At 40.5% G+C, this 26,214-nt stretch overlaps 1 protein-coding gene across 2 annotated transcripts in view; it reads left to right on the forward strand.

Moving 5' to 3' along the window:
* The window catches only part of LOC141106055 (solute carrier family 22 member 15-like), a 658,271-nt gene extending 645,558 nt beyond the window's left edge, over positions 1–12,713 (forward strand). For both annotated transcript variants that reach the window (XR_012235678.1, XM_073596433.1), the window contains one exon: positions 7,808–12,713. Coding sequence is in view for 1 of the 2 variants with exons in the window: in XM_073596433.1 (XP_073452534.1) it covers positions 7,808–7,834 (27 nt within the window). In the remaining variant the exon portion in view is untranslated. The remainder of the gene's footprint in view (positions 1–7,807) is intronic.
* The last annotated feature ends 13,501 nt before the right edge of the window (positions 12,714–26,214 follow it).

The following is a 26,214-nucleotide window of genomic DNA, read 5'->3' on the forward strand; positions in this document are numbered from 1 at the left end:
CAGCAACCACTGCCTCTCCCGGTAACATCAGACATCCTATCCCAGGGCCAATTCCTGCATCCAGCCGCAGAGAAGTTACACTTGACGACATGGAAATTGAGAGGAATCGGCTGCTAGAGCAAGGCTGCTCACAAGAGGTAATTTCAATACTTCTACAGGTCAGAAAGAACACCACTAACAAAACATACACACAAATTTGGAGAAGGTTTTGTTCTGTGGCCCAACAAAAGAACTGGAATCCAATATCACCAGAACCCCCACAAGTTCTGGAGTTCCTCCAATTGGGTATTAATAAAGGGCTAAGCTCAAGTACCCTTAAAGTTCATGTATCTGCCTATCTGCAAAGACAGGCATTAGATGGGCATTACACCCCTCTAGTAATCCAGTTCATGAGAGCATGCCTGAAGATCAGACCTCCGAAAAAAAACGACATTCCCGGAATGGGACCTCGCAATAGTACTTGATGCACTGGCAAACCCTCCTTTTTACCCGGTTGAGTCAACCTCTCTAATGAACCTGACTTTGAAGTCAACCTTCCTTATCGCCTTATCTGCGAAAAGAGTTTCTGAGTTACAAGCATTAATGATAACAGAACCCTATCTGATCCTTTATCCTGATAGAGTGGTACTGAGACCTTCGGACCATTTCGTCCCCAAAGTATCCTCCTCATTTCATTATAATCAGGACATCATCCTTCCATCTTTCACTAAAAATCGAGGCGAACCCCATGCATTAAATGTGAAATCAGTTATTACCAGCTATCTGGCAGCTACAGCTACCTTCAGAAAATCAGATACTTTCTTGATAATTCCCCATGGGGCTAGGAAAGGTCAACCAGCAACTTCTCAAACGATTGCATCCTGGTTGGTCAACTCTAACAAGATAGCATACTCCATCCGTCAACTGGCAATTCCAGAAGGCATCAGGGCTCACTCAACCAGGGCAGTGGCGACTTCATAGGCAGCATACTGCAGAGTTTCACCAGAGATGATCTGTAAAGCAGCGACCTGGTTGTCTAGAGTCATTTCTCACTAGAAGATAGACTCTGCCCAACTAACAATGGCAGACTTTGGCAGAACCATTATTAGAGCCAATTCTACAGCATTATAAGAAATAAACATTATAAACATTCTTTTGCACCCACCGACTGGCGAGTGTGTGCTGCCATGAAGGCGTCAGGAAAACGGAAAATTGTATACTCTGCCCTGTATTTGGCTCCATCCATCTTCCCATCGACTCTAACCAGCTTCCTTGTCCCTGCTGCAGAAAAGCAACCCCACAACATGATGTCGCCACTCTTCCATAAAGCCTAGATTTGGGATGATGCAGGGTGTGTGCTAATGAGGTCAGCTGGTCAACTCCTTCCTGTGTCATTACCTACAGTCTGTAAGGACGTAAGACAGAAGCAATAGATATGCTTGGAATCATAGATGAAGGAAAGTAAGTTTGAAATGAAATGAGGAGTGTTGGAATGTTATGAGGGTCGTTGGGCGGTTCTGGACATCCTATTATCACTCCCAATACATCGAGGATAGTTGGTGCACCAGATACATTCTGGAGGGCTTATTATATACAGGCCTCCCTTGATCCTCTGTAGGGGGGATCACGTGCTTCCGGTAAGCAGTAACCCCTTACATTCTGGTGTTGGATTTCTGCACTAGTCTTTCATTCAACTGTGAAGAACATACTATTTATGGATGGACACTAATCATTGCTCTAGTTCATGGGTGTTATCACTGTGTGGGCCTTTTGGACACTACTTTATCTGGCCCATTCGCTCTGTTATTTATGGACATTTGTTACACCTTTAATACACAAACTGTTTAGGTATTTGGTAATTTATGATTTGTATATTTTTTTTGTTCACTATAGGGTCATACAAATCCAGTTATATGACCTGTTTTGCCATTTGATTGGTGCATGAGAGCACTTGTAGAGTGCATGACTAATAGTTGTCCTGCAAGCAGATTCTCCCACCTGAGCTGTGGATCTCTGCACCCCCTCCAGAGTTACCATGGGCCTCTTGGCTACTTCTCTGATTAATGCTCTCCTTGCTCGGCCTGTCCGTTTAGGTGGACGGCCATGTCTTGGTAGGTTTGCAGTTGTACCATACTCTTTCCATTTTTGGATGATGGATTGAACAGTGCTTCGTGAGATGTTCAAAGCTTAGGAAAAATTTTTTAACATAGCCCTGCTTTAAACTTCCCCGCAACGTTATCCCTGACCTGTCTGGTGTGTTCCTTGGCCTTCATGATGCTGTTTGTTCACTAAGGTTTTCTAACATACCTCTGGGGCTTCACAGAACAGCTGTATTTATACAGAGATTAAATTGCACACTAATTAGGTGACTTCTGAAGGCAATCGGTTTCACTAGATTTTAGTTAGGGGTGGGGGCTGAATACAAATGCACACCACACTTTTCAGGTATTTATGTATAAAACATTTTGAAAACCATTGATCATTTCCCTCCCACTTCACAATTATGTGCCACTTTGTGTTGGTCTAGCACATAAAATCCCAATAAAATACATTTACGTTTTTGGTTGTAACATGACAAAATGTGGAATATTTCAAGGGGTATGAATACTTTTTCAAGGCATTGTAAGTATCTGATACATTTTCTACGCTTTCTGAATGTACTATGGCTTACAGTACAATTTAAAATTGACACTCTGACTACATCCACATAGGCCTAGCACGGGAATATCTATTCAGATAGTTAATCCCCTTCTGTGGCACAATGTACCATCACCCCAGGGATACACAAGTAATCAACCATAGGGGTGAATTCCTCTGAATTATTTAAACATACAGAAAAAAGGTGCGGGAACAAAAAGGAATTCCCAAAGAATTCTTCAAGGATGAAAAAGACGTTATTAAAGATAAAATGTCACTTTATTTAGAAAATCTCACATAACACTAGCCAATTAATGACTAAATTAGTAGTAGTATTAATTTAGTCATTAATTGGCTAGTGTTATGTGAAATTTTTTAAATAGACATTTTATCTTTAATACCGTTTTTTTCCTCATTGAAGAATTCTTTGGAAATTCCTTTGTGTTCCGGCACCTTTTTTCTACAGAGGAGGTCCAGGGCTAGAATTATTGCTCTCGCTTTAATGTTCCCCGGCGATACCTCACATGTGTGGTTTGAACACCGTTTTCATATGTGGGCGGGACTTGTGTATGTGTTTGCTTCTGCGTGCGAGCACACGGGGACAGGGCGCTTTAAATTTTTTTTTTTCATTGTTAATTTTACTTTTTTTTTTTAGTTTGACACTTTTTTAAAAAAAAATAAAATTTTGATCGCTTTTATTCCTATTACAAGGAATATAAACATTTCTTGCATTAGGAATATGGCATGATCGGTCCTCTTTACAGTAAGATATGGGGTCATAAGACCCCACATCTCACCTCTTATTATTGGGGTCAATAAGACCGCACATCTCACCTCTAGGCTGGGAAGCCTGAAATAGAAAAAATACAAAAAAAACCCATCTCGGCTTCTCAGCCGAGGCAGCACCATTTGTTTGAATGCAGAGGCCGGGCGTGAAGTCATAACATCGCGCCCGGCCCACGAACGATCATAGAGACTCCCGCGACCATCTGATCCACCGGAAATCTCTATGGTAAACATCCAGGGCCGGCGGATCCTGTCTCCGATGAGTCGTTAGTCATTAGAAGCATCGGAGGGTGGCAGGAGGGGGGATGTCCTCTCTCCCTGCCCGTAAGAACAATCAAGCGGTGGAACAGCCGATATGGTTGTTCCTATGGTGTAGGGAATCATCAGCTGATAAGCCGATACCTGAATGATGCCTGTAGCTGCAGGCATCATTCAGATATACCCGCACAAAGTCAAGGACGTCATATGACGGCCAGCAGGCGAGAAGTGGTTAAAGATGATTTGGCAAGCCAAGAAATTCCCAACAACCTAGCTTTAGTCTCCCTGGTAGATTTTGACTTTTTTTAGGTGATGGCCAAATATTTTTGGGTGGAGTTTGGTGAAACAAATCAGTGGCTTGATTTTTCTCAGGAGTTTAACTGGAATGTCTGTTTTTTACTATCTGCCAGGGGAAAATGTAAAGAAAACATTCCTCCCCGATTTCAAAATGAAAAACAAAATTGGATCTGAACCTTGTGAAATGAAGTAGCCCAGGGACATCAAGCAGCTGAGTTGGTAAAAGCAAGTAGTCCTTTTTGTTGGTATCTCCAAAACAAGTAAACTCATAGATTTCTTTAGCCAAAAGTAAAGCAAAACAAAGTGTAGTTCTGGTATAAGAAGGAAGCACACCACAGGCTCACTGCCAATTTGTCGATCCTGTACTGAAGTAGGGTTCCTTCGCATGACAGGGTGCCAGGGGTTCAGCAACCAGTGTCTCCATTGCCAGAGGGTTCACCTTACTAACAACCTGTGAACCACTCCACTCTGCCTCAGTCACTGAAACAGATGCCCTTCCTGCCGTCTTTCAAGACTCCCTTTGCTGTGGCTTAACTCCTTCTTCAGGACCAGGGTCGTTGTAGTCAGAGTTTGGAGGGTCTTGCCTCCTTGGATCTCTGAAGTTCTGGGTCCCTTATAAGAATTTAATCACTTAGGAAAGCACTGACAATCAGTGCTCTCTTTCCAACTGGATTACCCTGGAACCCCTCACCCTGCATGGATGAGAATCCATGAGTATTCAACCAAGTCTTCAAACTGTCCCCCTTAATGGGACCACAACTCAAATATTGGGCAAATATACCTGCCATTCAGGACACATTCCCGGTGTCCTGCACACCCTGTTGTGCTAACTTTTGTTATGCCCCTTTAGATTATAAGGTTGTGGAGGAAGCAAGATGTAATGCAGGTTCAAGCACATACGAAAAATGCATTGGTCTGACATAACATGCCTGATATATCTGCAGACTGAATCAGATAAACATTGCATCAGCTGGCATGAAAAATTGTACCATAGATCTTCCACAGCGTCTTTTTTAAAAACACATTGGCAAACCTGAGTAACGGTAATTTTAGGCCAGCTAACAAAAAAAGTAAATTTTAGAGTACGTAAAAGCTTTTTAAAAATAAAATTAATAAGACCATTATATTTCATTTCCACATAATTTTTATCGTAATTAGAATATACAAAGAGGAGTTCTTTATCCCATTTACTTTCTCGGTTAATTGCTTTCTCTTTTTTCCCCAAGAAACAATTGCTTAGGATTTTCTTTTTGGCACTAGGAAGCAGATTCAGTGAGCTTGAATAGTTATATAACTACAGCTATATTTAATCTGTCATATGCAGTACATAAAGTGATTTAGTAATTGCAGCCAAGCCAATTATAGGAGTTGATTTTAATATGTTATTCATTTATGCTGCAAATCTATATGTATTTAACATGATTAACTCCTCTGAGAGGCCAGCAACGCCTCACGTATCAATAAGCTACAGGACAGCGGAGATCACTTTAGACTTAATACTTGTTGCTATGTTTAGTTGAGTAGTACAGAGGTGGTAATTACTGTCATAAGCTTTTATGTAGTGGAGCCTCCCCAGAACTGCCTTCTTAGGCACTACATACAGCTCCTTCAGTATTTCTGTTGCTATACATCAATTTGTTGTCAACGGTTACATTAAGTGTTTTATTCATATATCTATGTCATTGTAATTTGATTCCCGACAAAAGCTGTATGTTTGTCTTGTGGATAGGGGTTATGGGAGTTTTAACCTGTTGATAACAGTGCTGGTAAAATTGCATGTGCTATTTGTAAAATACACTTAGAAATATTTACTTCTATGACATTCTTATGTACAGGGATTACATTTTATGTTGTCATATTTAGTTGGCTTTCATTGAAATATCAGTTGTAGGTTTCTTCGTGTGACATTTGATAAAGTATATCTAAACCCTCAAATTAATCATTGCAGCTTACCAGTTCTTAGATGTGATGGCTGCATTTGTTTTTGTTTCTTTTATTTTCCCCTTTGATTTAGCCAGTAACAGCTTTCCAGTCCTACAATGACAATGCTCACTTACCCTACTATATATCAAGGCAACAGAAACAGCAAAGGACTACAGGACTCTGCCCTCTTCTCTTTTTCATAACATTGAGGGGTGTAGTTCAATCAAAGATAGCTGGGAGCCATGTAGCTGATAGCAATTGGCACAGGCAGAGAGTATTATTATTATTATTTCAGGTACTTGTATAGCGCCGTCAATTTACGCAGCGCTTTACATATATATAGTACAAAACGTTTCAGCTCACAAAATTTTGAGAAGGATCAATAGGTTGTTTTTTTGCACTTATCAGACAGATAACACAAAATACTATCAATGGTATATTAAACACACCCAGAAGAACAAATAAGTAATGTTCATTGTTAAGGTTTACATACTCTTTAAGATATACCAGCTGCAGCATTGAACCCTGGCACACTTCCCTCCTGGCACTACTTTTATTTTTTTTATGTGGTCAGTCCACTAAAAGCGTTACATTTCTGTACCAGCTGTAAGCACAGTTTTCCTTTCTTAACAAGAAAAGACATTTTCCCTGCTGAAACAATACTGATATTGTATGGCAGGTGGTACAGATTTGGAAAACTAGTATGGAGGTCTTCCCGCTGGACACCCTGATATATATAAATGCAAAAGGGTAATTCAGCCCAATAGCATCCACCTGTAACTGAAATATCAGTTCTGGGTGGAAAGGCCATTTAGCTGTTAAATTAAATTTATAATATGATGTAGTAATATCATTAATGAGACAGTGACATATATTTTTTTTTTAATTCACTATACTGTGTAAAGGGGGACCACTTCCAGTTTGGTACCCTGTTTTGGCATATTTCCTATGATACCAAGTGAAATATAATAAGCATTATGTGTCTCCACTATCACTTATGTAGCAGTTTTAGACGTATAAAATAAATTAAATCCTTAAAGCACTGCAGGCTAAACACACAACTCAGAAATATTTTTGCAATGTCAAAAACCTATTTACCTTCATCTGTTTTTGATGTACCTTTTTTAAAGAAAAACAATAACTTTTTGGGTCTGTTGCAAGTAATAAAACCTTCTTCATATACTGTAATATTCCGGGAAACCATATAACGGATATTGGTTTATAAAGGAAATCTATGGTCACAGCATACACTTTAATTTTCTAACATTGTAATAATACAAGCAATAGTTCTTTTTGACAATCCAACATACGTGTACTTGAAAAATCTCCTTTCATGTTGTGAGTGCTGCCTGTCTGTTGGCCATCTCTTCCCACAACTTCCTGGATTCCCTGCATGCTTTGCAGCTTCTTCTCTGCTGTTCAAATTTAATTTCTAATAACTACATATCCCACGATGCCTTACTTTCGTGAAAGCTGTGATTCCTATAATTACTCCCCCTCCCAAAACCCCTCCTCTTAGCACTTCTGTAGTTCAAAAGGCAGGCTCTGTGAATTCTGTGACACAGCACAGGACATAGTCAGTGCAAGTCACATAATTCAATACAGTTAATGTGTGGGGAGCTCCACAAAGTACAAGATTCAAGAAGTACAAACTTCAAGATTGTTCAGATTAATAAGAATAGGCTAGACATGTTTGAAATACAATGTGGAATTGAACATTTGCCTTTAACATCTTGACAATTTAACTCTATAGTGGACACCATCATCCCAACAACCATTTATGATTTGGACCTAGACATAGTTTTGGGGACTCATTGCTGTAACATTCAGTGGTGGTACTGCTGCAGCTTATAAGCAAGGATTGTTACCAAAACTAGTTACATAATAATTGATCATTGTTATCTAATGGTTTTTGATTGTTTTTCAGGGAAAACAAGTGGAGGAAACAACTTGAATACAAGGTTCTTATATTTGGACATCAATGCTTGGTCTCTTGAAGAGGTTTAATGGAACCAAACAGAATATGACATAAACAAATTTTGCAGCAAATTCACCTGCTCCCAATCACACTTTTATTTCATTCACTTTGGGAGTAAAAGCGGGAATGCTGAGATTTAACAAAGACAAGTGCTGCAGAAATGTCAATATAGCATACTATGACTCTCCAAATATGTATTATACATCTGCCACTAATGTATTTTATATAGACTATGAAAATGTATGACATACAATAAAAGTATCTACAATGTACTTGAAACCTCCATTAAAGCTTTGTAATATTCAGTTCTGGTTCTAAGCAGTGATAAGTAAATTGATTTTCAAATCAGGCAAGCTGCTTATTTTTGATTCTCCTCATCATATGCATGCTGGTTTGTGCATTCTTCAGAGAAGCACGCAATTTGTGATTCGTGATTGCCTGATTTTCTGTAGATCAACATACCTGCATCCAAAAAATAAGAATTAAGCCTGCCACATTGGCCAGGGTCAGAGAAACCTGAGACTTTGTCTTAAAAAGTTGATCAAATGTTTTATTTTTCAGTTGTAATTGTAGTCCTGGACTATCATATACTGTAATTGTTTTGTTTATGTGGACCAAGGGTTCTGATATACCCCAGGCTTCAATCTCGTATGTATGTTATTGAAGTGCTTTCCATATCCATTCTAGTTTTGGCATCAGTAATGTATTTAAGATGTTTATACATGTCCAATCTGGGATTTCATCAATGATTAAAAACATCCTCTGTTACCAATGGTAGTTGTGTCTTTCACACCTCCTGTACGTAAAAATGTGGTTTTTAAAATTTAACCAGTATTAGTGTTAAGAAGAAATCTGTCACTCTGTACTCAGATGCTGCAGATGACTAGAGTGACAATCCTAACAAGAAATGTATCCTGCTTTAAGCACTACTGGACCATTTCTAATCTCCTTGGACATGATTGTCTCCAGTGCCTGGAATTTGTTATTGCACAGAGACTTTCCAGTATGATTGAAAATTGTCTTGTGCAGCTTGATGCATTTCTCCCCTTTAAAAAAAGAGGGAAGGATCAAATTGTGCACTACTCTAAACAACAGAAAAGAACTGTGCCAGGCCTCAGCACTTCAATGACTATCTCTGGGCAAACCTAAAGCTGGACACACATTACAATCTGATTGTACAATCTCTGTGGGTTTGCAATTGAATGCATTGTAAGCTGTAAACTGTAACCTGTGTTTAGCTTAAATCTCAGTTGAGCAGGCTCCATGAACCTATGAAAGCTGTAGCTATATTTTTTGCATTGTAATTTTTATACGCTGTGCAGTTTTATAGCAGTATACTGCCTGTGTTTGTGATGTAGATAATGTTATATTTTGTCAATTTTACTTTTGACAGGCCTCATGGTTTTCTAGGGGTGTAGTGTTTTTTTGGACCATTAGTAATGGAATCTATAGGGTAGGGGTCTGGGAGCTGCCACTGCTGAATTTCTTCCTAGGTGCAGGCTGTGGGGCTTTCACCCTGATCCTGCCTTTATAGCCTAGTGATTTAAACGTTAACCCTTCGCAGAGCATTTGTTTTTTCCGTGACTCAGCAGGTAGAAAAGTCAAGATAAAATCCCTGGAGCCTGTTATGCTTAGAACAGCTGAGCAATGGCAGCTCTCTTATTTTTTCATCACAGATTTCCTTTAAAGTTAACCGTTCTGAAGAGAAATATGGTGGCTGCCATTTGGGACCACATCTTAAAAATGCTGGCTGCCTGGCTTTTATGCTGGCCATTTGTTTTCAAAAGCAAGAGGGCGGCATGACAACCAATTAACCAGAGTATGCAGAGTGGGTCATTAACAATAATAGTCACCATGTTTTGGTGGTATCCTCACATGCCCCTTAGTAAAAAGTTTGTGTCCTGTTGGAATTGACATGAACCATCCCTCCCTGTCTTGTGCAGTCTTTAAAATAAATATATATATATATATATTAAAATATATATATATATATATATATATATATATATATATATATATATATATATATATATATATTGAGATATATATATATATATATTCAGTGCCTTGAAAAAGTACTCATACCCCTTAAAATATTCAAAATGTTGTCATGTTACAACCAAAAATGTAAACATATTTTTTGGGCATTTTATGTATTAGAAAAACACAGAGTGGCACATAATTGTGAAATGGAAGGAAAATGATAAATGGTTTTCAACATTTGTTTACAAATAAATATCTGAAAAGTGTGGCATGCATTTTGTATTCAGCCCCCCTGAGTCAATACTTTGTAGAACCACCTTTCACTGCAATTACAGCTGCAAGTCTTTTTGGGTATGTCTCTACCAGGTTTGCACTTCTAGAGTGAATTTTTTTGCCCATTCTTCTTGGCAAAATAGCTCAAGCTCTGTCAGATTGGATGGAGAGCATCTGTGAACAGCAATTTTCAAGTCTTGCCACAGATTCTCAATTGGATTTAGGTCTGGACTTTGACTGGGCCATTCTAACACAGGAATATGCTTTGAATGAATATGCTTTGATATTGTAGCTCTGGTTGTATGTTTAGGGTTGTTGTTCTGCTGAAAGGTGAACCTCCGCCCCAGTCTCAAGTCTTTTGCATGCTCTAACAGGTTTTCTTCTAAGATTGCCCTGTATTTGGCTCCATCCATCTTTCCATCCATCTTTCCATCCACTCTAACCAGCTTTCCTGTCCCTGCTGAAGAAAAACATCGCCACAACATGATGCTGCCCCCACCATGTTTCACGGTGAGGATGGCATGTTCAGGGTGATGTGCAATGTTAGTTTTCCGCCACACATAGCATTTTGCTTTTAGGCCAAAAAAGTTCAATTTTGTTCTCATCTGACCAGAGCACCTTCTTCCACATGTTTGCTGTGTCCCCCACATGGCTTCTTGCAAACTGCAAACCGGACTTCTTCTGGCTTTCTTTCAACAATGGTTTTGTTCTTGCCACTCTTCTATAAAGGCCAGATTTGTAGAGTGCATGACTAATGGGGCGTACACACGGTCGGACTTTTCGTCTACAAAAGTCCGACAGCCTGTCCGACAGACTTCCGGCGGACTTTCGGCGGACTTGCAGCAGACTTTCTAACGAACTGACTTGCCTACACACGACCACACAAAAGTCAGACGGATTCGTACGTGATGACGTACACCGGACTAAAATAAGGAAGTTCATAGCCAGTAGCCAATAGCTGCCCTAGCGTGGGTTTTTGTCCGTCGGACTAGCACACAGACGAGCGGATTTCGGGGTCTGTCGTAGTTACGACGTAAAGATTTGAAGCATGTTTCAAATCTAAAGTCCGTCGGATTTGAGGCTGAAAAAGTCTGCTGAAAGTCCGGAGAAGCCCACACACGATCGGATTACCAGCCAGCTTTAGTCCATCGGCGTCCGTTGGACTTTTGTAGACGAAAAGTCCGACCGTGTGTACGCCCCATAATAGTTGTCCTGCGAGCAGATTCTGCCACCTGAGCTGTGGATCTCTGCAGCTCCTCCAGAGTTACCATGGCTGCATCTCTGATTAATACTCTCCTTGCGCGGCCTGTCAGTTTAGGTGGCTGGCCATGTCTTGGTAGGTTTGCAGTTGTGCCGCAATCTTTCCATTTTCGGATGATGGATTGCTTTAAACTTCTCCACAACTTTATCCCTGGCCTGTTTGGTGTGTTCCTTGGTTGTCATGATGCTGTTTGTTCACTAAGGTTCTCTAACAAACCTCTGAGGGCTTCACAAAACAGCTGTATTTATACTGAGATTAAATTACACACAGCTGGACTCTATATACAAATTAGGTGACTTTTGAGGGCAATTGTTTCCACTAGATTTTAGTATGAGAGTAAAGGGGGCTGAATACAAATGCACACCACACTTTTCAGATATTTATTTGTAAAAAAAAAAATAAAAAACATTTATCATTTTCCTTCCAGTTCACAATTATGTGCCACTTTGTGTTGGTCTATCACCTAAAATGACAATAAAATACATTTACGGTTTTCCACATGAGAAAATGTGGAAAATTTCAAAGGGTATGAATACTTTTTTTTTAAGGCACTGTGTATGTATGTATATATATATATATATATATATATATATATATATATACATACACACATATATATATATATATATATATACACACACATATATATATATATATATATATATATATATATATATATATATATATATATATACACATACACTGTATGTATGTATGTTTTGTTAGATGGTAAAGCAGACATGTGCCCTAAAGCTTCATGTAAAGTCTGTTTTTTAATAAATTGACCTTGTTCAGAGAAGGTTTAACTAGAAGAAAGATTTACAGTTGGGTGTGTTTATGTCATACTACTTTATAGCTATTTTAGATCTTTTTAACGAAACAACTTTCAACATTCTTGTATTTTTTAGATTATGTTTGTGTACTTTAGATTTTCCAGAATAAAAAGATATAAAAGTGCATATACGATATATATATATTTTTTCAGCTGAGCAGAAAATTTGAGAGTTTTATATTATAAATGTTATCCACAGCTGAGATGAGAAAACAGCCTCGCCTGCAATATTTTCTTTTTTATTCTGAAATTGAGTTGAATTGTATTCCAATCAAATAGTCCATCATGAATTCTTGCTATGATTCACATTATGCTATAAAACTAATTGTTTTATGTATATCATTATTGTGAATGTGGATAGAACCTAATCTTTGTCTACACATTTCTGCAAAGTAATAAGAAATATTCTCGCTGTGTGTGTTTTACATTAGATTGCTGTATAGTATGAAGGCAATAAGAAGAAAACTTAAAGGGGAAATAATTAAAAAAGATTTTTAAATGCTGTACTCGTGGTAAACTGTTTTTATTTTTTTTTCAAGTCAAGTCTACAAAACTGGTATATGGTATGACATTCTGCCATTTTTTTATAAGGCTAAAAACCTAAAACTGATAATTTATTGACAAACTCAAATTTTGCCCTTTGTAAATTTAAACGTACTGTATATAAAATAGTTCTGTTCAAAAAAAACGATACATCACAGTGGGTTCAATAAAGCCGAACTCCAGGCAAACAACTGCTTATATGAATAAAATACATTGTGTTTTTTTTATTAAAATAATTCCATTGCCATCATCATCCACATACAGAAAGAGAAGAGATAATGTAAATTAAACAGTATGTGTTGAGTATCACTTTAAAGGGTAACTGCACTTTCGTGGGGGGGGGGATAGCAAATAAAGAAAAAATAGTATAGCGCATATGATTGCGACACTAATCATTTTGTAATTGATTGTTATTAAAATTTACCTTTCCTTTTCAATCTGTAATTTTCTGAGAATACATTGCAAAATGGCTACCTGGAGTTTTCTGTACACAGAGTGTGTACTGACCACTAGGGCTGGGGAAAAAATCTATTTAAATCTTGAATCGAGTTGAGAGGTCAAATTGATTCAAAATTTAGGCAAATCGATTTTTTTAGATGTTTTTTTTTTTCACTGCGCCAGTGCGGGCGGAGGAGTTTTTAGGCGAGGCAGCGGCTTTAGCCTAGTCCGCTAGGCCGGACGCTGCGGACTAGGCCGAAGCCACGGCCACGCCTAAATACTGCCTGCAGCTCCCCTAGGTGTCAGCGCCGGTCCTGAGGAGCTATGGGCAGGAGTTTTTAGGTAAGGGCGCGGCTTTGGCCTAGTCCGCGAGGCCGGACACCGCAGACTAGGCCGAAGCTGCGGCCTCGCCTAAAAACTCCTGCCCGCAGCTCCTCACGACCAGCATGGTGTCAAAACAAAAAAAATTTGAATCGTGAATCAAGTTTTTTTTAAGAAAATCACAGATTTTTTTTTTAAAGAAAATCTCCCAGCCCTACTGGCTACTCCCCAACAGGAAACACCATTTCCTGTTTGTGTGATTGGCTCACCAATTTTCCCAGAAGTCTGCCTAAGATACAAGCCAGATTTCAGGCATCCCCTGCAAAAAAATGTCATTTTTTTAAGAGATACTTTCAATAGGAACCCGTCAAAAGGGATGCAGGCCCAACAGATTTCCTCATTATTGCCCTGTAGCTCCACAACTGACAGTTAATTATGAAACCACTCCCATTAGACCTACACAGAACAGAGGCACAGAGAAACACACATGGATTTCTTCAGAATAACAAAAGGTAGGAATCTGAAACAAAGTTTTATAATCCTTGAAATGTACATTGATCACCCAGAGGGGAATGTTTTTTTCTCAACAAATTTGGAGTTACGATTTAAAGCAAGGTTCCACTCAAATTTTTAACTTAATCTTACCCCCTTCAGTTAATTGCATAGTGGTTCAAATGCTGCGCAAAAAAAATTTTTTATCGCTGTAATTACCTTTATATTGTACTTTATTGTGGCACTTCCTGTCTCTCCTCCCATGGGAGTAGCGGTGTTTATTGCCTTTCCCCAGCGCCGCACTGTCTCCTGGGAGCTTAGTGTCAGGTTTCCCAAGATTCAGTGCGGGAACAATGTTCATGCGTGTGAACAAGCTGTGAATGAACAGCATTCACTGCGTCCAGGAAATCAATGCTTGTGGGCTTCACATGCCCACAAGCAAGATGGAAACAGCCAGCATCACATTTTTAAAGTTATTCTTCAGTACGAAAACAGACAGAGGCGGAAATATTACACCCAAACTGTGAGTATTATTTTGGGATTAGCAAAGTGTCTCAATGACCTAAAAAAAAAAAAAAAAATGATTGGTCACCAGACTCCCACTTTAGGTAACACTTGCAGGCCTTCTCTGTGATTAGATAATGAAAGGAGACAAAGCAGACTGATGAGCTCAACTCTATCACTCTGCTCCTCTTTCTTATCAACATGTCCCATGTTAGTACATAAACATAATGGACTAGTCTTTTACTGCTTCTCCCTTCCTCAAGTAAAATTTAGCTACTGTTTTGGGAATATTTCTGATTGTGACTCTAAAAACAAAAGGTAATACGGCAATTGCAGGAACAGATTAACAGGACACAATCACCGTGTTTAAAATGTCCATTCATGACTAAATGTATTACATGTTATTTTATACATAGATAAAAAAGGGGCGATGTGAGATGTTATTAAAAACTAACAAATAGAAATATGATATTAAAAGCTAGCAAATAGAACAATTGCAAAAGTAAAACCTTGAGAGGGGATGGGGGAGTAGAGACAGAGAGAGCTTCTAGTAGAAGTTGTCTGTGGGTTAAGTGAAGGTTACAGAACAAATTTCAACAGTGTGAACAGAATGGACTCTCTTGTGCTTAAATTAACAATACAGTGAAAGTCCATGTCATTTCCCTGCTTTTGTTTATTTGACACCATTCTTCTCCACGTTACATTCAGCCGATTGCTGGTAACTCCTGCTACATTGGAGCGGAGAGACGGTGTCCTGTTCATTACTCTCCTAGCTTTCTCAGAATAATAGGTTCATCAGGGCTGGTGGACCATCTGTTGATACAGTGGGTAGTCACACAGAGGCATAGCCTGATGAGTACGTAAATAAATATGAGAAAGAGGAACCTCACACTGTAAGCGCCTAGTTTCTGTAACCATGTTGCTATGCCATATAAAAAGTCACCAAAACCTCCTAATCCCTTAAAGGGGTTCCATCTATCTAGCAATATCTCTGGCTATATCTCTGGTCTTATTCTGTAGTTCTCTTATCTTAGCAAGATGCCCTTAAGGGACCTTTCACACTGGGGCGGGGGCGGCGTCGGCGGTAAAGCGCCGCTATTGTAAGCGGCGCTCTACCGTCGGTATGCGGCCGCTAGCGGGGCGGTTTTACCCCCCGCTAGCGGCCGAGAAAGGGTTAAAAACCACAGCAAAGTGCCTCTGCAGAGGCGCTTTGCTGGCAGTATAGCCGCGCTGTCCCATTGATTTCAATGGGCAGGAGCGGTGAAGGAGCAGTATACACTCCGCTCCTTCACCGCGCCGAAGATGCTGCTAGCAGGACTTTTTTTCCCATCCTGCTAGCGCACCGCTCTAGTGTGAAAGCCCGGAGGGCTTTCACACTGGAGACAAAGCAGCGACACTTTCGGGTCGGTTTGCAGGCGCTATTATTAGCGCAATAGCGCCTGCAAACCGCCCCAGTGTGAAAGGGCCCTAATAATGTCCCCATTATCAGAAATGTATATAGAACAGTGCGAATAACGTTACACATCCTGCCTTGAGCTGCAGTGAGATAATTTAGCGCTAATCTGTGCGCTAATACTACTTTTTTTAAGCTGAGCCATTTCTTCACTTTATTAACCTTCACTGCTTCAATTCCCCATCCTGTCCAGGAAGGGAACCATGACCATGTCATGTCATCTTCAGTGAACAGCTCTCTTTTGAACACTAAAGGGTATTCTGGTCGCACTGTATCTTTGCAAACAGCCAATGCAGGTAATAAATTCCCAATATAACATGTACCTGTAACATTAGTAGGAAGCCAGGCGTAAGCTTTATCTCCACATATATAATAAAACTCTCTATGTATGGACGGTATACCTGCTCCTAAAAAAACTAGATGCAATAACATGGAATCTCGGGTAACTGATATTTCCACATATTGGGAACTGTGAGAAAATTGTACTATAAAGGGTTCTATTTAGTTCTGGATCTGGGATATAATAATATTGACTATAGTTTCCTCCATAAACTGTAATCTTTGCTCCAGTGTAATCTGAAATGCCCAACTGTGTACGTTTAGTGTTAAATGGGCATGTACCTTTTAGTCCCCAAGAAATGAGAGCCATATTAGCGAGATTGGAAGATCTTAGAAAGAATCCAATTGGGTTTGCAAACAAACTTAGTGCTGCACAGGAAGCATATGATGCTTCTGCTACTGAGATTCATCAGCTTCTTATTAAAGCAGTGGGAAGCAACATGTCTGGGTATATACTTTTTTTGAAAGGTGTTTATTTATGATTTTCATAAACACAAAAACAAACGATATAGTACAATACAAAATCATTATTGAAATGCAGCAAAAAAATATATGTCTTTTAGACCCACATGGACGATTGAATATAATGAGAAGAAACAATAATTCCCAGTTCCCATACAACCAACAAGAATGGTGAAGGGAGATGAGACCATCATGAACTAGGTCAGTAAGGTGCAGTTACCGAGAAAACAAACAACCCCAGCCATACGCATGCACACCGTTGCCCCACACTAATACCATGGTCCCAACTTTTGCAAAACAAAAGTTTAATACCATATAAAACAATGCCCAGCTCAAACTACTCAATATCCACCTGGCCTACAGGGCCACAACGTAATAAAGGCCAATCTTGATCAGCTGCGAGGACAAAACTGTACCCAAAATGATTTAGAAGCATCCAACCATGGTTGCCATACTTTGGTAAAATTTTTTGAGCGTGCTCTACTTTTATATATTAGCTTAAATTTGGGGAGCTCCCCATTAACAATACGGTACAGAGTTTTAGTTGGAGAGGTAACATCCTTCCAGTGCAACAATATAACTTTATGTGCATAGTACAGAACTGTGCGAATTAAGGTCCGGGCAGGGGTCCTATGTACAAAGTCATTCAATATGCCCAAAAGTCCCACTTCTGGGGTCTGTGGTAGCGGAAGGGCAAGCTGTTTTTTGAAAAACCCAAACAATTCCTTCTAGTAAGAAGTCAGTCCTGGGCAGCTCCAAAACATATGAAATCAATCTGCATTAGCTAGGTTACATCTGAAACAGACTGCAGCGATTCCGAAACCCATACAAGCCAGCTTAGGTGTGGTATAGTGTAGATGATGAATAAACAAATCAAATAAATTGATCAGCAGTGCTAATATTAGCAGTGCTAATAATATCTTGAAAACAGACCTCAGTGGCTTCTTCTCAGCCCTCCTCAGTAAGCTCACTAACACCAACCATCTATCATATGAATTCTAAAATGTGTCTGCCCCCACCAATGAAAAACGACTATAAAATGTTGTTACTAATTTAGTAAGTTCAGGATAGGATAGTAGGTCTTCCACTGGAGAATCCGTGAGTCAAGGACCCAAACTGCGTCCGGATGGCATGCCCGAGTAACAAGTATTTGAAAAAGAATTTATAGTCAATGCCATGATTCCCCCTTAAAGTGTCAAAAGAAACAAAATTATTCCCACAAACAATATGTGAGAGATGGGTGACTTGGGTGAAAACTTCTCCTCCAGCAGACCATAGCAGATACCCCCTATCTCAGACTTCTTATGCACCGCCAAAGCTAGAGGCTCAATAGCGAGAGCGAACAGGAGTGGAGAGAGGGGGGGCACTCCTGCCTAGTACCTCTCTTCAATGATGGCGAATGGCAAGGAGACATCTTTATTGGTACGGATTCTAGCCTTTGGGTTTACATACAGTAGGCGGACCCATCTCACATATTGCAGACCGAAGCCCATCCGTGAAATAGTTTCCCATAAAAATGTCCAGCGAACAGTGTCAAATGCTTTCAACACATCCAATGACAGTACCAGTCCACTACATTTAGTTACAGATGCTTTATGGAAATGCAGATATAACCTCCGAATATTATCAAAAGTGTTTCATCCAGGCATAAACCCTGATTGATCAGGTGATATGAGAGATAGTATAATGTTCTGTAATCGAAGCGCTAGTATTTTTGCCAGTATTTTTGCATCATTATTTAGGAGGAAAATGGGACGGTAGGACCCACATAGTAACTTATCCCTATCAGGCTTAGGTAAAACTACAATGAGGGCCTAGCCTCATTCATGGAATCAGGGAGTATTCTTTGATCCAGTGATGCACGAAAGGTAGCAAGAAGTTTAGGGGCAAGTGTTTCAGTTTATGCATGATACCACTCAGAGGGAAGGCCGTCCAGGCTGGGAGTTTTGGAGGATGGCAAGGAGCAGATAGCAGTCTCCACTTTCTCCACTGTTATGGCCTCGTCCAGAAGATGTCTGTGAGAGTCACTAAGTGCAGGGAAATCTAAAGAGAAAAAGAAACCTGTAAAGGAGGTCTCTGAAGGAGTCATTTGATCATCATAGAGTCTACCATAGTATGATGCAAACTCCTGTATGATGATCAAAGGATCCAAAGTAATTGACCCATCAGATAGCTGTATGGCAGAAATCGAGCTGTCCTGGAAGTCAGTATGGGCAAGGAAAGCCAGTAGTCTTCCATTTTTTCCCCCCACGTTCACGTATACGAGCAGAAAGATGTAGTTGTTGTTTTTTAGTAAACCATGTGTAGTTGTAATGCGTTATGAGCCTCGGTCAGTCCACACCGAGTTTCAGATGATGGATTTGTCACATGTTGGGATCTAGCGGCCTCTAGGGATTTTTCAAGTGTTGCTTGTACAGCTCGCTCAGACGATTTATAGTGCTTAATATGAGATATGTATGAACCCTGCATTACTGCCTTAAAGGCGTCCCATACTGGCCTTTGGCTGCAGTGTCAGAGTTAGATGCCCAATAATTGGCCATGTGAGTTGGAATGGACTCATGAATTTCAAAACGTGGGGTTATGACCCAGGGTCAGAGTTACTTGTACTACTGAATGGTCGGACACCATCTGAGAGATATAGGCAATAGTCCACATAAATTTTAGGAGTTCCTCAGTGCATAATCCAACCTGGAAAGAGTACAGTATGATTTAGATTGACAAGAGAAGATTTTTACAGTAGGAAATTTCCAGCGCCAGATAGCTACATATCCATAAGCCTCACACCACTTACAGAACAGTTTGGATTCCGACGTTAAAGGCTTCAACCTATCCAAAGATGGCTATAGTACTGAATTAAAATCCCCTATAATGATCATAGGACATAATGGTAGAGAGGAAAGCTTTGTACTCAGCTCATAAACACTGTGGCTGTAACCGGGGGAGGGACGTAAACTGTGACCAGTAAAATAGGAACCCTATGTACAGTGGCATGCAGAACAAGGCCCTTGAGGTCCAAAATGACCTGGTGACAGGAAAAGGGCAATCCCTTATGGATTAGAATTGCCACCCCTCAGGCATAGTTAGAGTTTGGAATGGTAATTCTGAGATACCCACTGTTTCTTTAGTGCTAAAACATTGGAACCCATTAGGTGGGATTCTTGAAAGCAGAGAATATGCGGATTACGATGCTTAATCCTCTCAAAAACCAAAGCTCTTTTGCACTTTGAGTTCAGTCCACGTACGTTCCATGCCCAAGTAATTAACCCATATTGGGTATAAGACCATCCATAGGGCAAGGAGAAAGAAAGTGGGCTTTAAAGGCCTTTTAACAACTTCCCGTAAACCGGTCACAGCCACAAGCTATAGGTAGAACGCTTTGGCACACATTCAAACAACCATCCACACTTCACACATACATCCACAAAACTATATATATAAAAGAAAAAGCCACTCAAGGGCAGCAACACCCCTGCCCAACACCTAAAAAACAGAGTGGGCTTAAACCCAAAACTTGTACCATGCATGGGACACATGTCCTTTATCCATGTTATGAAAAAGGAAATGTCAGTGTTCCACAGATGGGAGGATTAGCATATTTCCCTCATGGCAGCTCATGCCAACTCAGCAGAAGAGGGTCGGGGACAAGTAAATTGGTCAACCAAACCACACATTTGTGGGGTTGCTGTAGGGCTTACAGCATACAAAAGAAAAGGTAATAAACTTGAACAGAAGAGATGACACCCATCAAGCGGGAGCTCGGGGAAGCTGCAGCAATGATTCCCACCATGCCATGGCATTTCTAGGAGACTGGAAGAAATGAACTTTTCTTTGATGTACGACATGGAGGGTGGCTGGAAACATATTATATTGGATGCGGGAATATTGGATATTCCCGCAGCTTCTGCTTTACGGTCTGGTATTGGGCTCGTTGGTTGCGGACAGCCACTGAGTAATCCGGAAAAAGCGACACCACCGCATTGTTGATCTTAAGACTTCCCTTCAAGCGAGCAGCACGCAGAATGGAGTCTCGGTCTCTGTAATGTAACAGACGAATCACGATAGTGCAGGTAGGATTAACTTCTGGGAGAGGTCGATCCAGGACCTAATAAGCCCGCTTGATCACAAAGCATGACGATAGGTGATCACGGCCGAACTCTTGCTCCAACCAGCTTTCCATGAAAGCCACAGGGTCTGACCCCTCCACCCACTCAGGGAGGCCCAACAATTGCAAATTATTCCTGTGGAGGCGGTTCTCGAGGTCATCCACTTTGTCTTCCAGGGTTGCGATCTTCCAGACAAAAGTATTGATTTTAGGCAGTAGGGGGTTAATGGTGTCTTCAAGGTCGCTGATGCGGCATTCGGTTTCAGTGACCCAGATGATGGGACTGGGCCTACACTGTCGGAGGTACTGTGTACCATTAAGGTAAACCACACTGATTTAATGGGAAAGGTGGCAGAAATTAAAACTGACTTTGCGATCATGCGGCAAGATGTACAAAAAATACTATTTTTTATACATCTTACCGCATGATCGCAAAGTCAGTTTTAATTTGTGCCACCTCCCCCATTAAGTCAGTGTGGTTTACCTTAATGGTACGCAGTACCTCCAACAGTGTAGGCCCAGTCCCATCATCCGCTCCCTCCTCCCCCGGATGCTTGTGAAGACAGATTTGAAGGGTCTAGGTCTAGGTGTCCGGAGCATCCCCAAAGAGATCAGGGGTAGAGGCAGGCGATATGCATGGCACAGTGTTGTTGCGGAGGCCATCTTGGCCTGAGCATGTGGCAAAGCCAGCGGCTGTTTCTTCTGTTTGTCCATCCACCAAAAACACCTCCCAGCGAAGCAGGACTCTTCCCCGACAGGATAGGCAGCGTAGGCTCATTGTTTTTACCCTGGTCAATCCAAGATGGAACAGAATTGTGAAAAGCAGCCGGAGCTGTACTGGGACACGTCCGATCACATGCCTTGCTAGGCCACGCCCCATGTCTGGGTATATACTTAAAGAAAGTGGTGTAGACGTCACAAATCTAGATAAGATGGTTAGTGGACAGAAGGTTTGTGAAACGCCTTCTGGCTGGCTCATCAAAATGGGAATATTTCTGCAATTGCAGGAACAGATTCACAGGACGCAATCATTGTGTTTAACCACTTGAGGTTCGGGCCATAGCCGAATGACGGCCACAGCGCGGACCTCAATCCTCAATTTCCGGGAGTCATGGGACGTCCTCCCCTGTGCATGTGCACCACGCGCACCCTGCAGGGTACGCGGTGCGCGCGCTGTGCTCACCGAGTCACGGAGACTCGGTTGATCACAGATCCGAGTAAGGGGCTGATCCCGGCCCCTTACCATGTGATCAGCTGTCAGCCAATGACAGCTGATCACATGATGTAAACAAAAGCTCAATAATCAGATTCTTTTTCTCCTCACGCTGACAGCGTGAGGAGAAAAAAAAGCCGAGCTTATGTTAAAGGGACATTGGTCCCAAAGAGGAAGGAGGCACATATGCCTCATCTGAGCCTGCCAGTGCCATCTGTCATTGCCACCTGCCAGTGCCCAGCAGTGCCACCTATGAATGCCCACAAGTGTCACCTATGAATGCCCACAAGTGCCACCTATCAATGCCCAGCAGTGGTGCCAATCAGTGCCACCTAGCAGTGCTGCCATCAATGTAAACAATCTGTGCCCATTATTGCCACCCATCAGTGCCCATCACTGCCACCTATCGGTGCCCATCAGTGCCGCCTCATCAGCGTACATCAATGAAGGAGAAAAATTACCTCTTTGCAAAATTTTATAACAAAATATAAAAAATATATAAATTTTTTTTTTTTTAAATTCGGTCTTTTTAACAAACAATAAAAACCACAGATGTGATCAACCACCAAAAGAAAGCTCTATTTGTGGGGAAAAAATTATAAAAATTTCACAGTGTTGTATGACCGCGCAATTGTCATTCAAAGTGCGACAGCGCTAAAAGCTGAAAATTGGTCTGGACAGGAGGGGGGTTTAAGTGCCCAGTAAGCAAGTGGTTAAAATGTCCATTCATGACAAAATGTATTATTACATGTTATTTTATACATAGATAAGAAAGGGGTGGTGTGAGATGTTATTAAAAACTAATAAATAGAAATAATGTTATTAAAAGCTAGCGAACAGAACAATTGCAAAAGTAAAACCTTGAAAAGGGATGGGGGAGTAGAGACAGAGAGAACTTCTAGCAGAAGTTGTGTCTGTGTGTTAAATGAAGGTTGCATAACACATTTCAAAAGTGTGAACAAAAAGCCCATGTCAATACTTACAATTCTTGCATTTTAAAAAAACACAATTTATGATGCATTAATGGTTACAAAATAGCCTGAATATTTTATATCTGCCTGGAATTTAGCTTTCGAAAATTAGAAAGGTTGTATCTAGTTAATGTGATGCAATTTTTATAAGGAAATTCAAATTTGGTAGTTGAGACTGTTGTTTATGTGATATTTCTGGATTTTGAAGCAGCATTTTATCCTGCCTCTCATATCATTCTTGTACAGACGTTTAGGCATCAATGACTTTGATTTGGGACTGCATGCATATGGGTGAAGAACTGGTACACTTTTTTCAAAAGCGAAAATAAAAACAGCAGCTCCTTGCTCTAGCCACTTCCAGCCCACAGACGTCATATGACGTCCTGGGCTTTGGGCGGGTATATCTGAATGATGCCTGTAGTTACAGACATCATTCAGATATTGCCGGTTTCAGCCGGCGAATCCCTACACCATAGGAACAATCATAGCGGCCGTTCCGCCGCTTGATCGTTCCTATGGGAGGCGAGAGGGGACGTCCCTCCCCTCCCGCCGCCCTCCGGTGCTTGCTCCGACTCACCGTTACGATCGGTGAGGCGGAGAGTGGATCCGCTGGCGCCGGATGTAGATCATAGAGATTTCCGGCGGACCAGATGGTCCCCGGAGTCTCTATGATCGTCGGAGGCCGGGCGCGATGTTATGACGTCACGCCCGGCCTCTCCATTCAAAAAAACGGCGCCGCTTCGGCTGGGAAGCGGCGATCGTTTTATTTTTTTTTTTTATTTCAGGCTTCCCAGCCTAGTGGTGAGATATGGGGTCTTATTGACCCCATATCTCACTATTAAGAGCACCTGACATGTCATATTGCTATTACAAGGGATGTTTACATTCCTTGTAATAGGAATAAAAGTGATCAATTTTTTTTTTTTTTTCAAAAAAGTGTCAAAATAAAAAAATAAAATATAATTAACAATTAAAAAAAAAAAAAAATTTTAAAGCGCCGTTGTCCCCGTGTGCTCGCACGCAGAAGCGAACGCATACGTAAGTCCCGCCCACATATGAAAACGGTGTTCAAACCATACATGTGAGGTAAAAGGAACTATAAATTATAATATATCTATGTTTTTTTTTTATCTTCAGCTACATCTGCTATTTTCCAATTGGGTCTGTGGTTAAGTGAAAATTGTGTAGAAAAAAAATGTGTCTCTTACTTATTTTGTTCATAGATAAAAAAGTGTGTAAATACATTTGCACTGCACAGCGGTGCCACATTTTTTACTGATCTGTAAAGCTTGTCTAAGTAAATATTTTGTATTTCATATTTTCATTACATGTTTATCAATTGAAAGGTCTACGTATAGTAAAAGTAACAATGTTCTTATAATGCAGCATATAGACATATATTGATGTTTTTCCAAAGTAATAAAATCTTACCAGCAATCCATTGTTCCTTGCTCAGCTCTTTTGTGGGAGAGAAAGAAGCAGTATTTTCATATTTATGAGCAGCTATATATCTGAAAGAGAGCTGCTCTCTGCATTTTATGTCCCGTGTTTCCCTGTAACACAGGAACCTTACAAAAGCCTATGCCTCCACAAAGAATTCAGCATAAACTTTTTATAGTGCTTTATTTTCTAGGTGGGATTTTTGCGCATAGTTTTTTTTTTTTTTTTTTTTTTTAGCCCTGGTGCCCATAAGGTAAGTGTAATGACCATTAACTTTTACTTTTTTCAGCCTTGGATATATTAGAGAATTGTTAAAACCCTTGTAGGGGAAACTCCAAAACGTATAGGTTTCAGTAACATTTTGACTGCTGAAGCCAGATTGGAAAGTAAATGTATTTATTAAACAAGCATGTGGTTAAACCTACATGCAGGGAGAGCAGCACAATACAGTGTTTAGTTTCAAAAGTATTGCTCACTAAGGACTTCTAATACAACGTATATGTTCTAAAGTGGGTGGCACCTAGTTATCTAAACTTTCTTTGAAGCTACATCTGTGTCTCTGGTGAAATCCATTGAGATGCAGATGGTCATTCACATAGGCTTGTCACTTCCAGTGGCTCTTTCGGAGGAACAATTCCTTAAAAAGACAGAGAACCATCTTCCCAGATGGAGGTGTAAATAGCATTTTAACACACGCAATACAGCTGTTACACAATGTGACTTCTAACAAGATATCTGCCTGAAAAGAAAGAAATGACTGATAATCAGAAATAAATGTTTGATACATCAAATGCCTATTCCATTTTCCCTCTGAGCCTTGTCTGTTTTCTCACTGTGTCCTACTGGGAGATTCCCTTTCACTTCCTGTCCTTAGAAACAACAGGGAGTGAGAGAAAATATCTTCAAAGTACACTTCCTTAAGGTTGGCATTTGTTCACCCCTTTATTTCACTTTGTTTCTCCCTCCCATGTTTCCGTGTGGCTGAGTCTGCCATTTGGAGCAGTAATAGCTCTTTCTAGACACCTGGGGGAGTTATCATTGTAGGGATGGGAGAGACAGTGAAATATCCGGGTTTCCAGGAAAAAGGGGCTACAACCACATTGGCATCCCCCACTCCTCTGAGCATCATCTTTGACACCTGGTCTAGTATTTAAAGATTTGGTATAGCACTTTGGGCTAGTCAGTCTCTGAGGAAGTTGGTTCACCAACAAAACTGGTCAGATGTCAGTCTTTTTCTCCAACTGATCCAGTGGTGGTGCTCTCCATGTCCTTTTATGATGGATGGACTCTTACTTTTAAACTTGGTATGAAGTCTTTATGATTTGAGTTTCTGTTTCAAGGGACTATTGTATATTTGCCTCTACTTTGGTCACCTGATTAATTCCTAAATATTTGGCGTGACATCTGAGGTCTCGGTGGTCCTTGTAAAGGTTTTCATGTGGACATTCATGCACGACTAATGGCAGGCTAAATACATTTGTATCACTAATGAGAGTTTAAATCCACCTGGAGACTGGGTGATGATGCACCAACTATACAAACCATGCATATAAGGTCTCGGTGGTCCCTGTTGAAATCTGTACATGGACATTTGTATACTACTAATGGCAGGTTAAATCCACCTGGAGACTGGATAATGTTGCACCTAATACTATATAAACTCACCAACCACTTTATTAGGTAGACCTTGCTAGTACTCGGTTGGACCCCCTTTTTACCTTCAGAACTT

The sequence above is a fragment of the Aquarana catesbeiana genome, linkage group LG08, assembly GCF_042186555.1.
Source record: "Aquarana catesbeiana isolate 2022-GZ linkage group LG08, ASM4218655v1, whole genome shotgun sequence".
In the NCBI taxonomy this organism is placed as follows: Eukaryota; Metazoa; Chordata; class Amphibia; order Anura; family Ranidae; genus Aquarana; species Aquarana catesbeiana.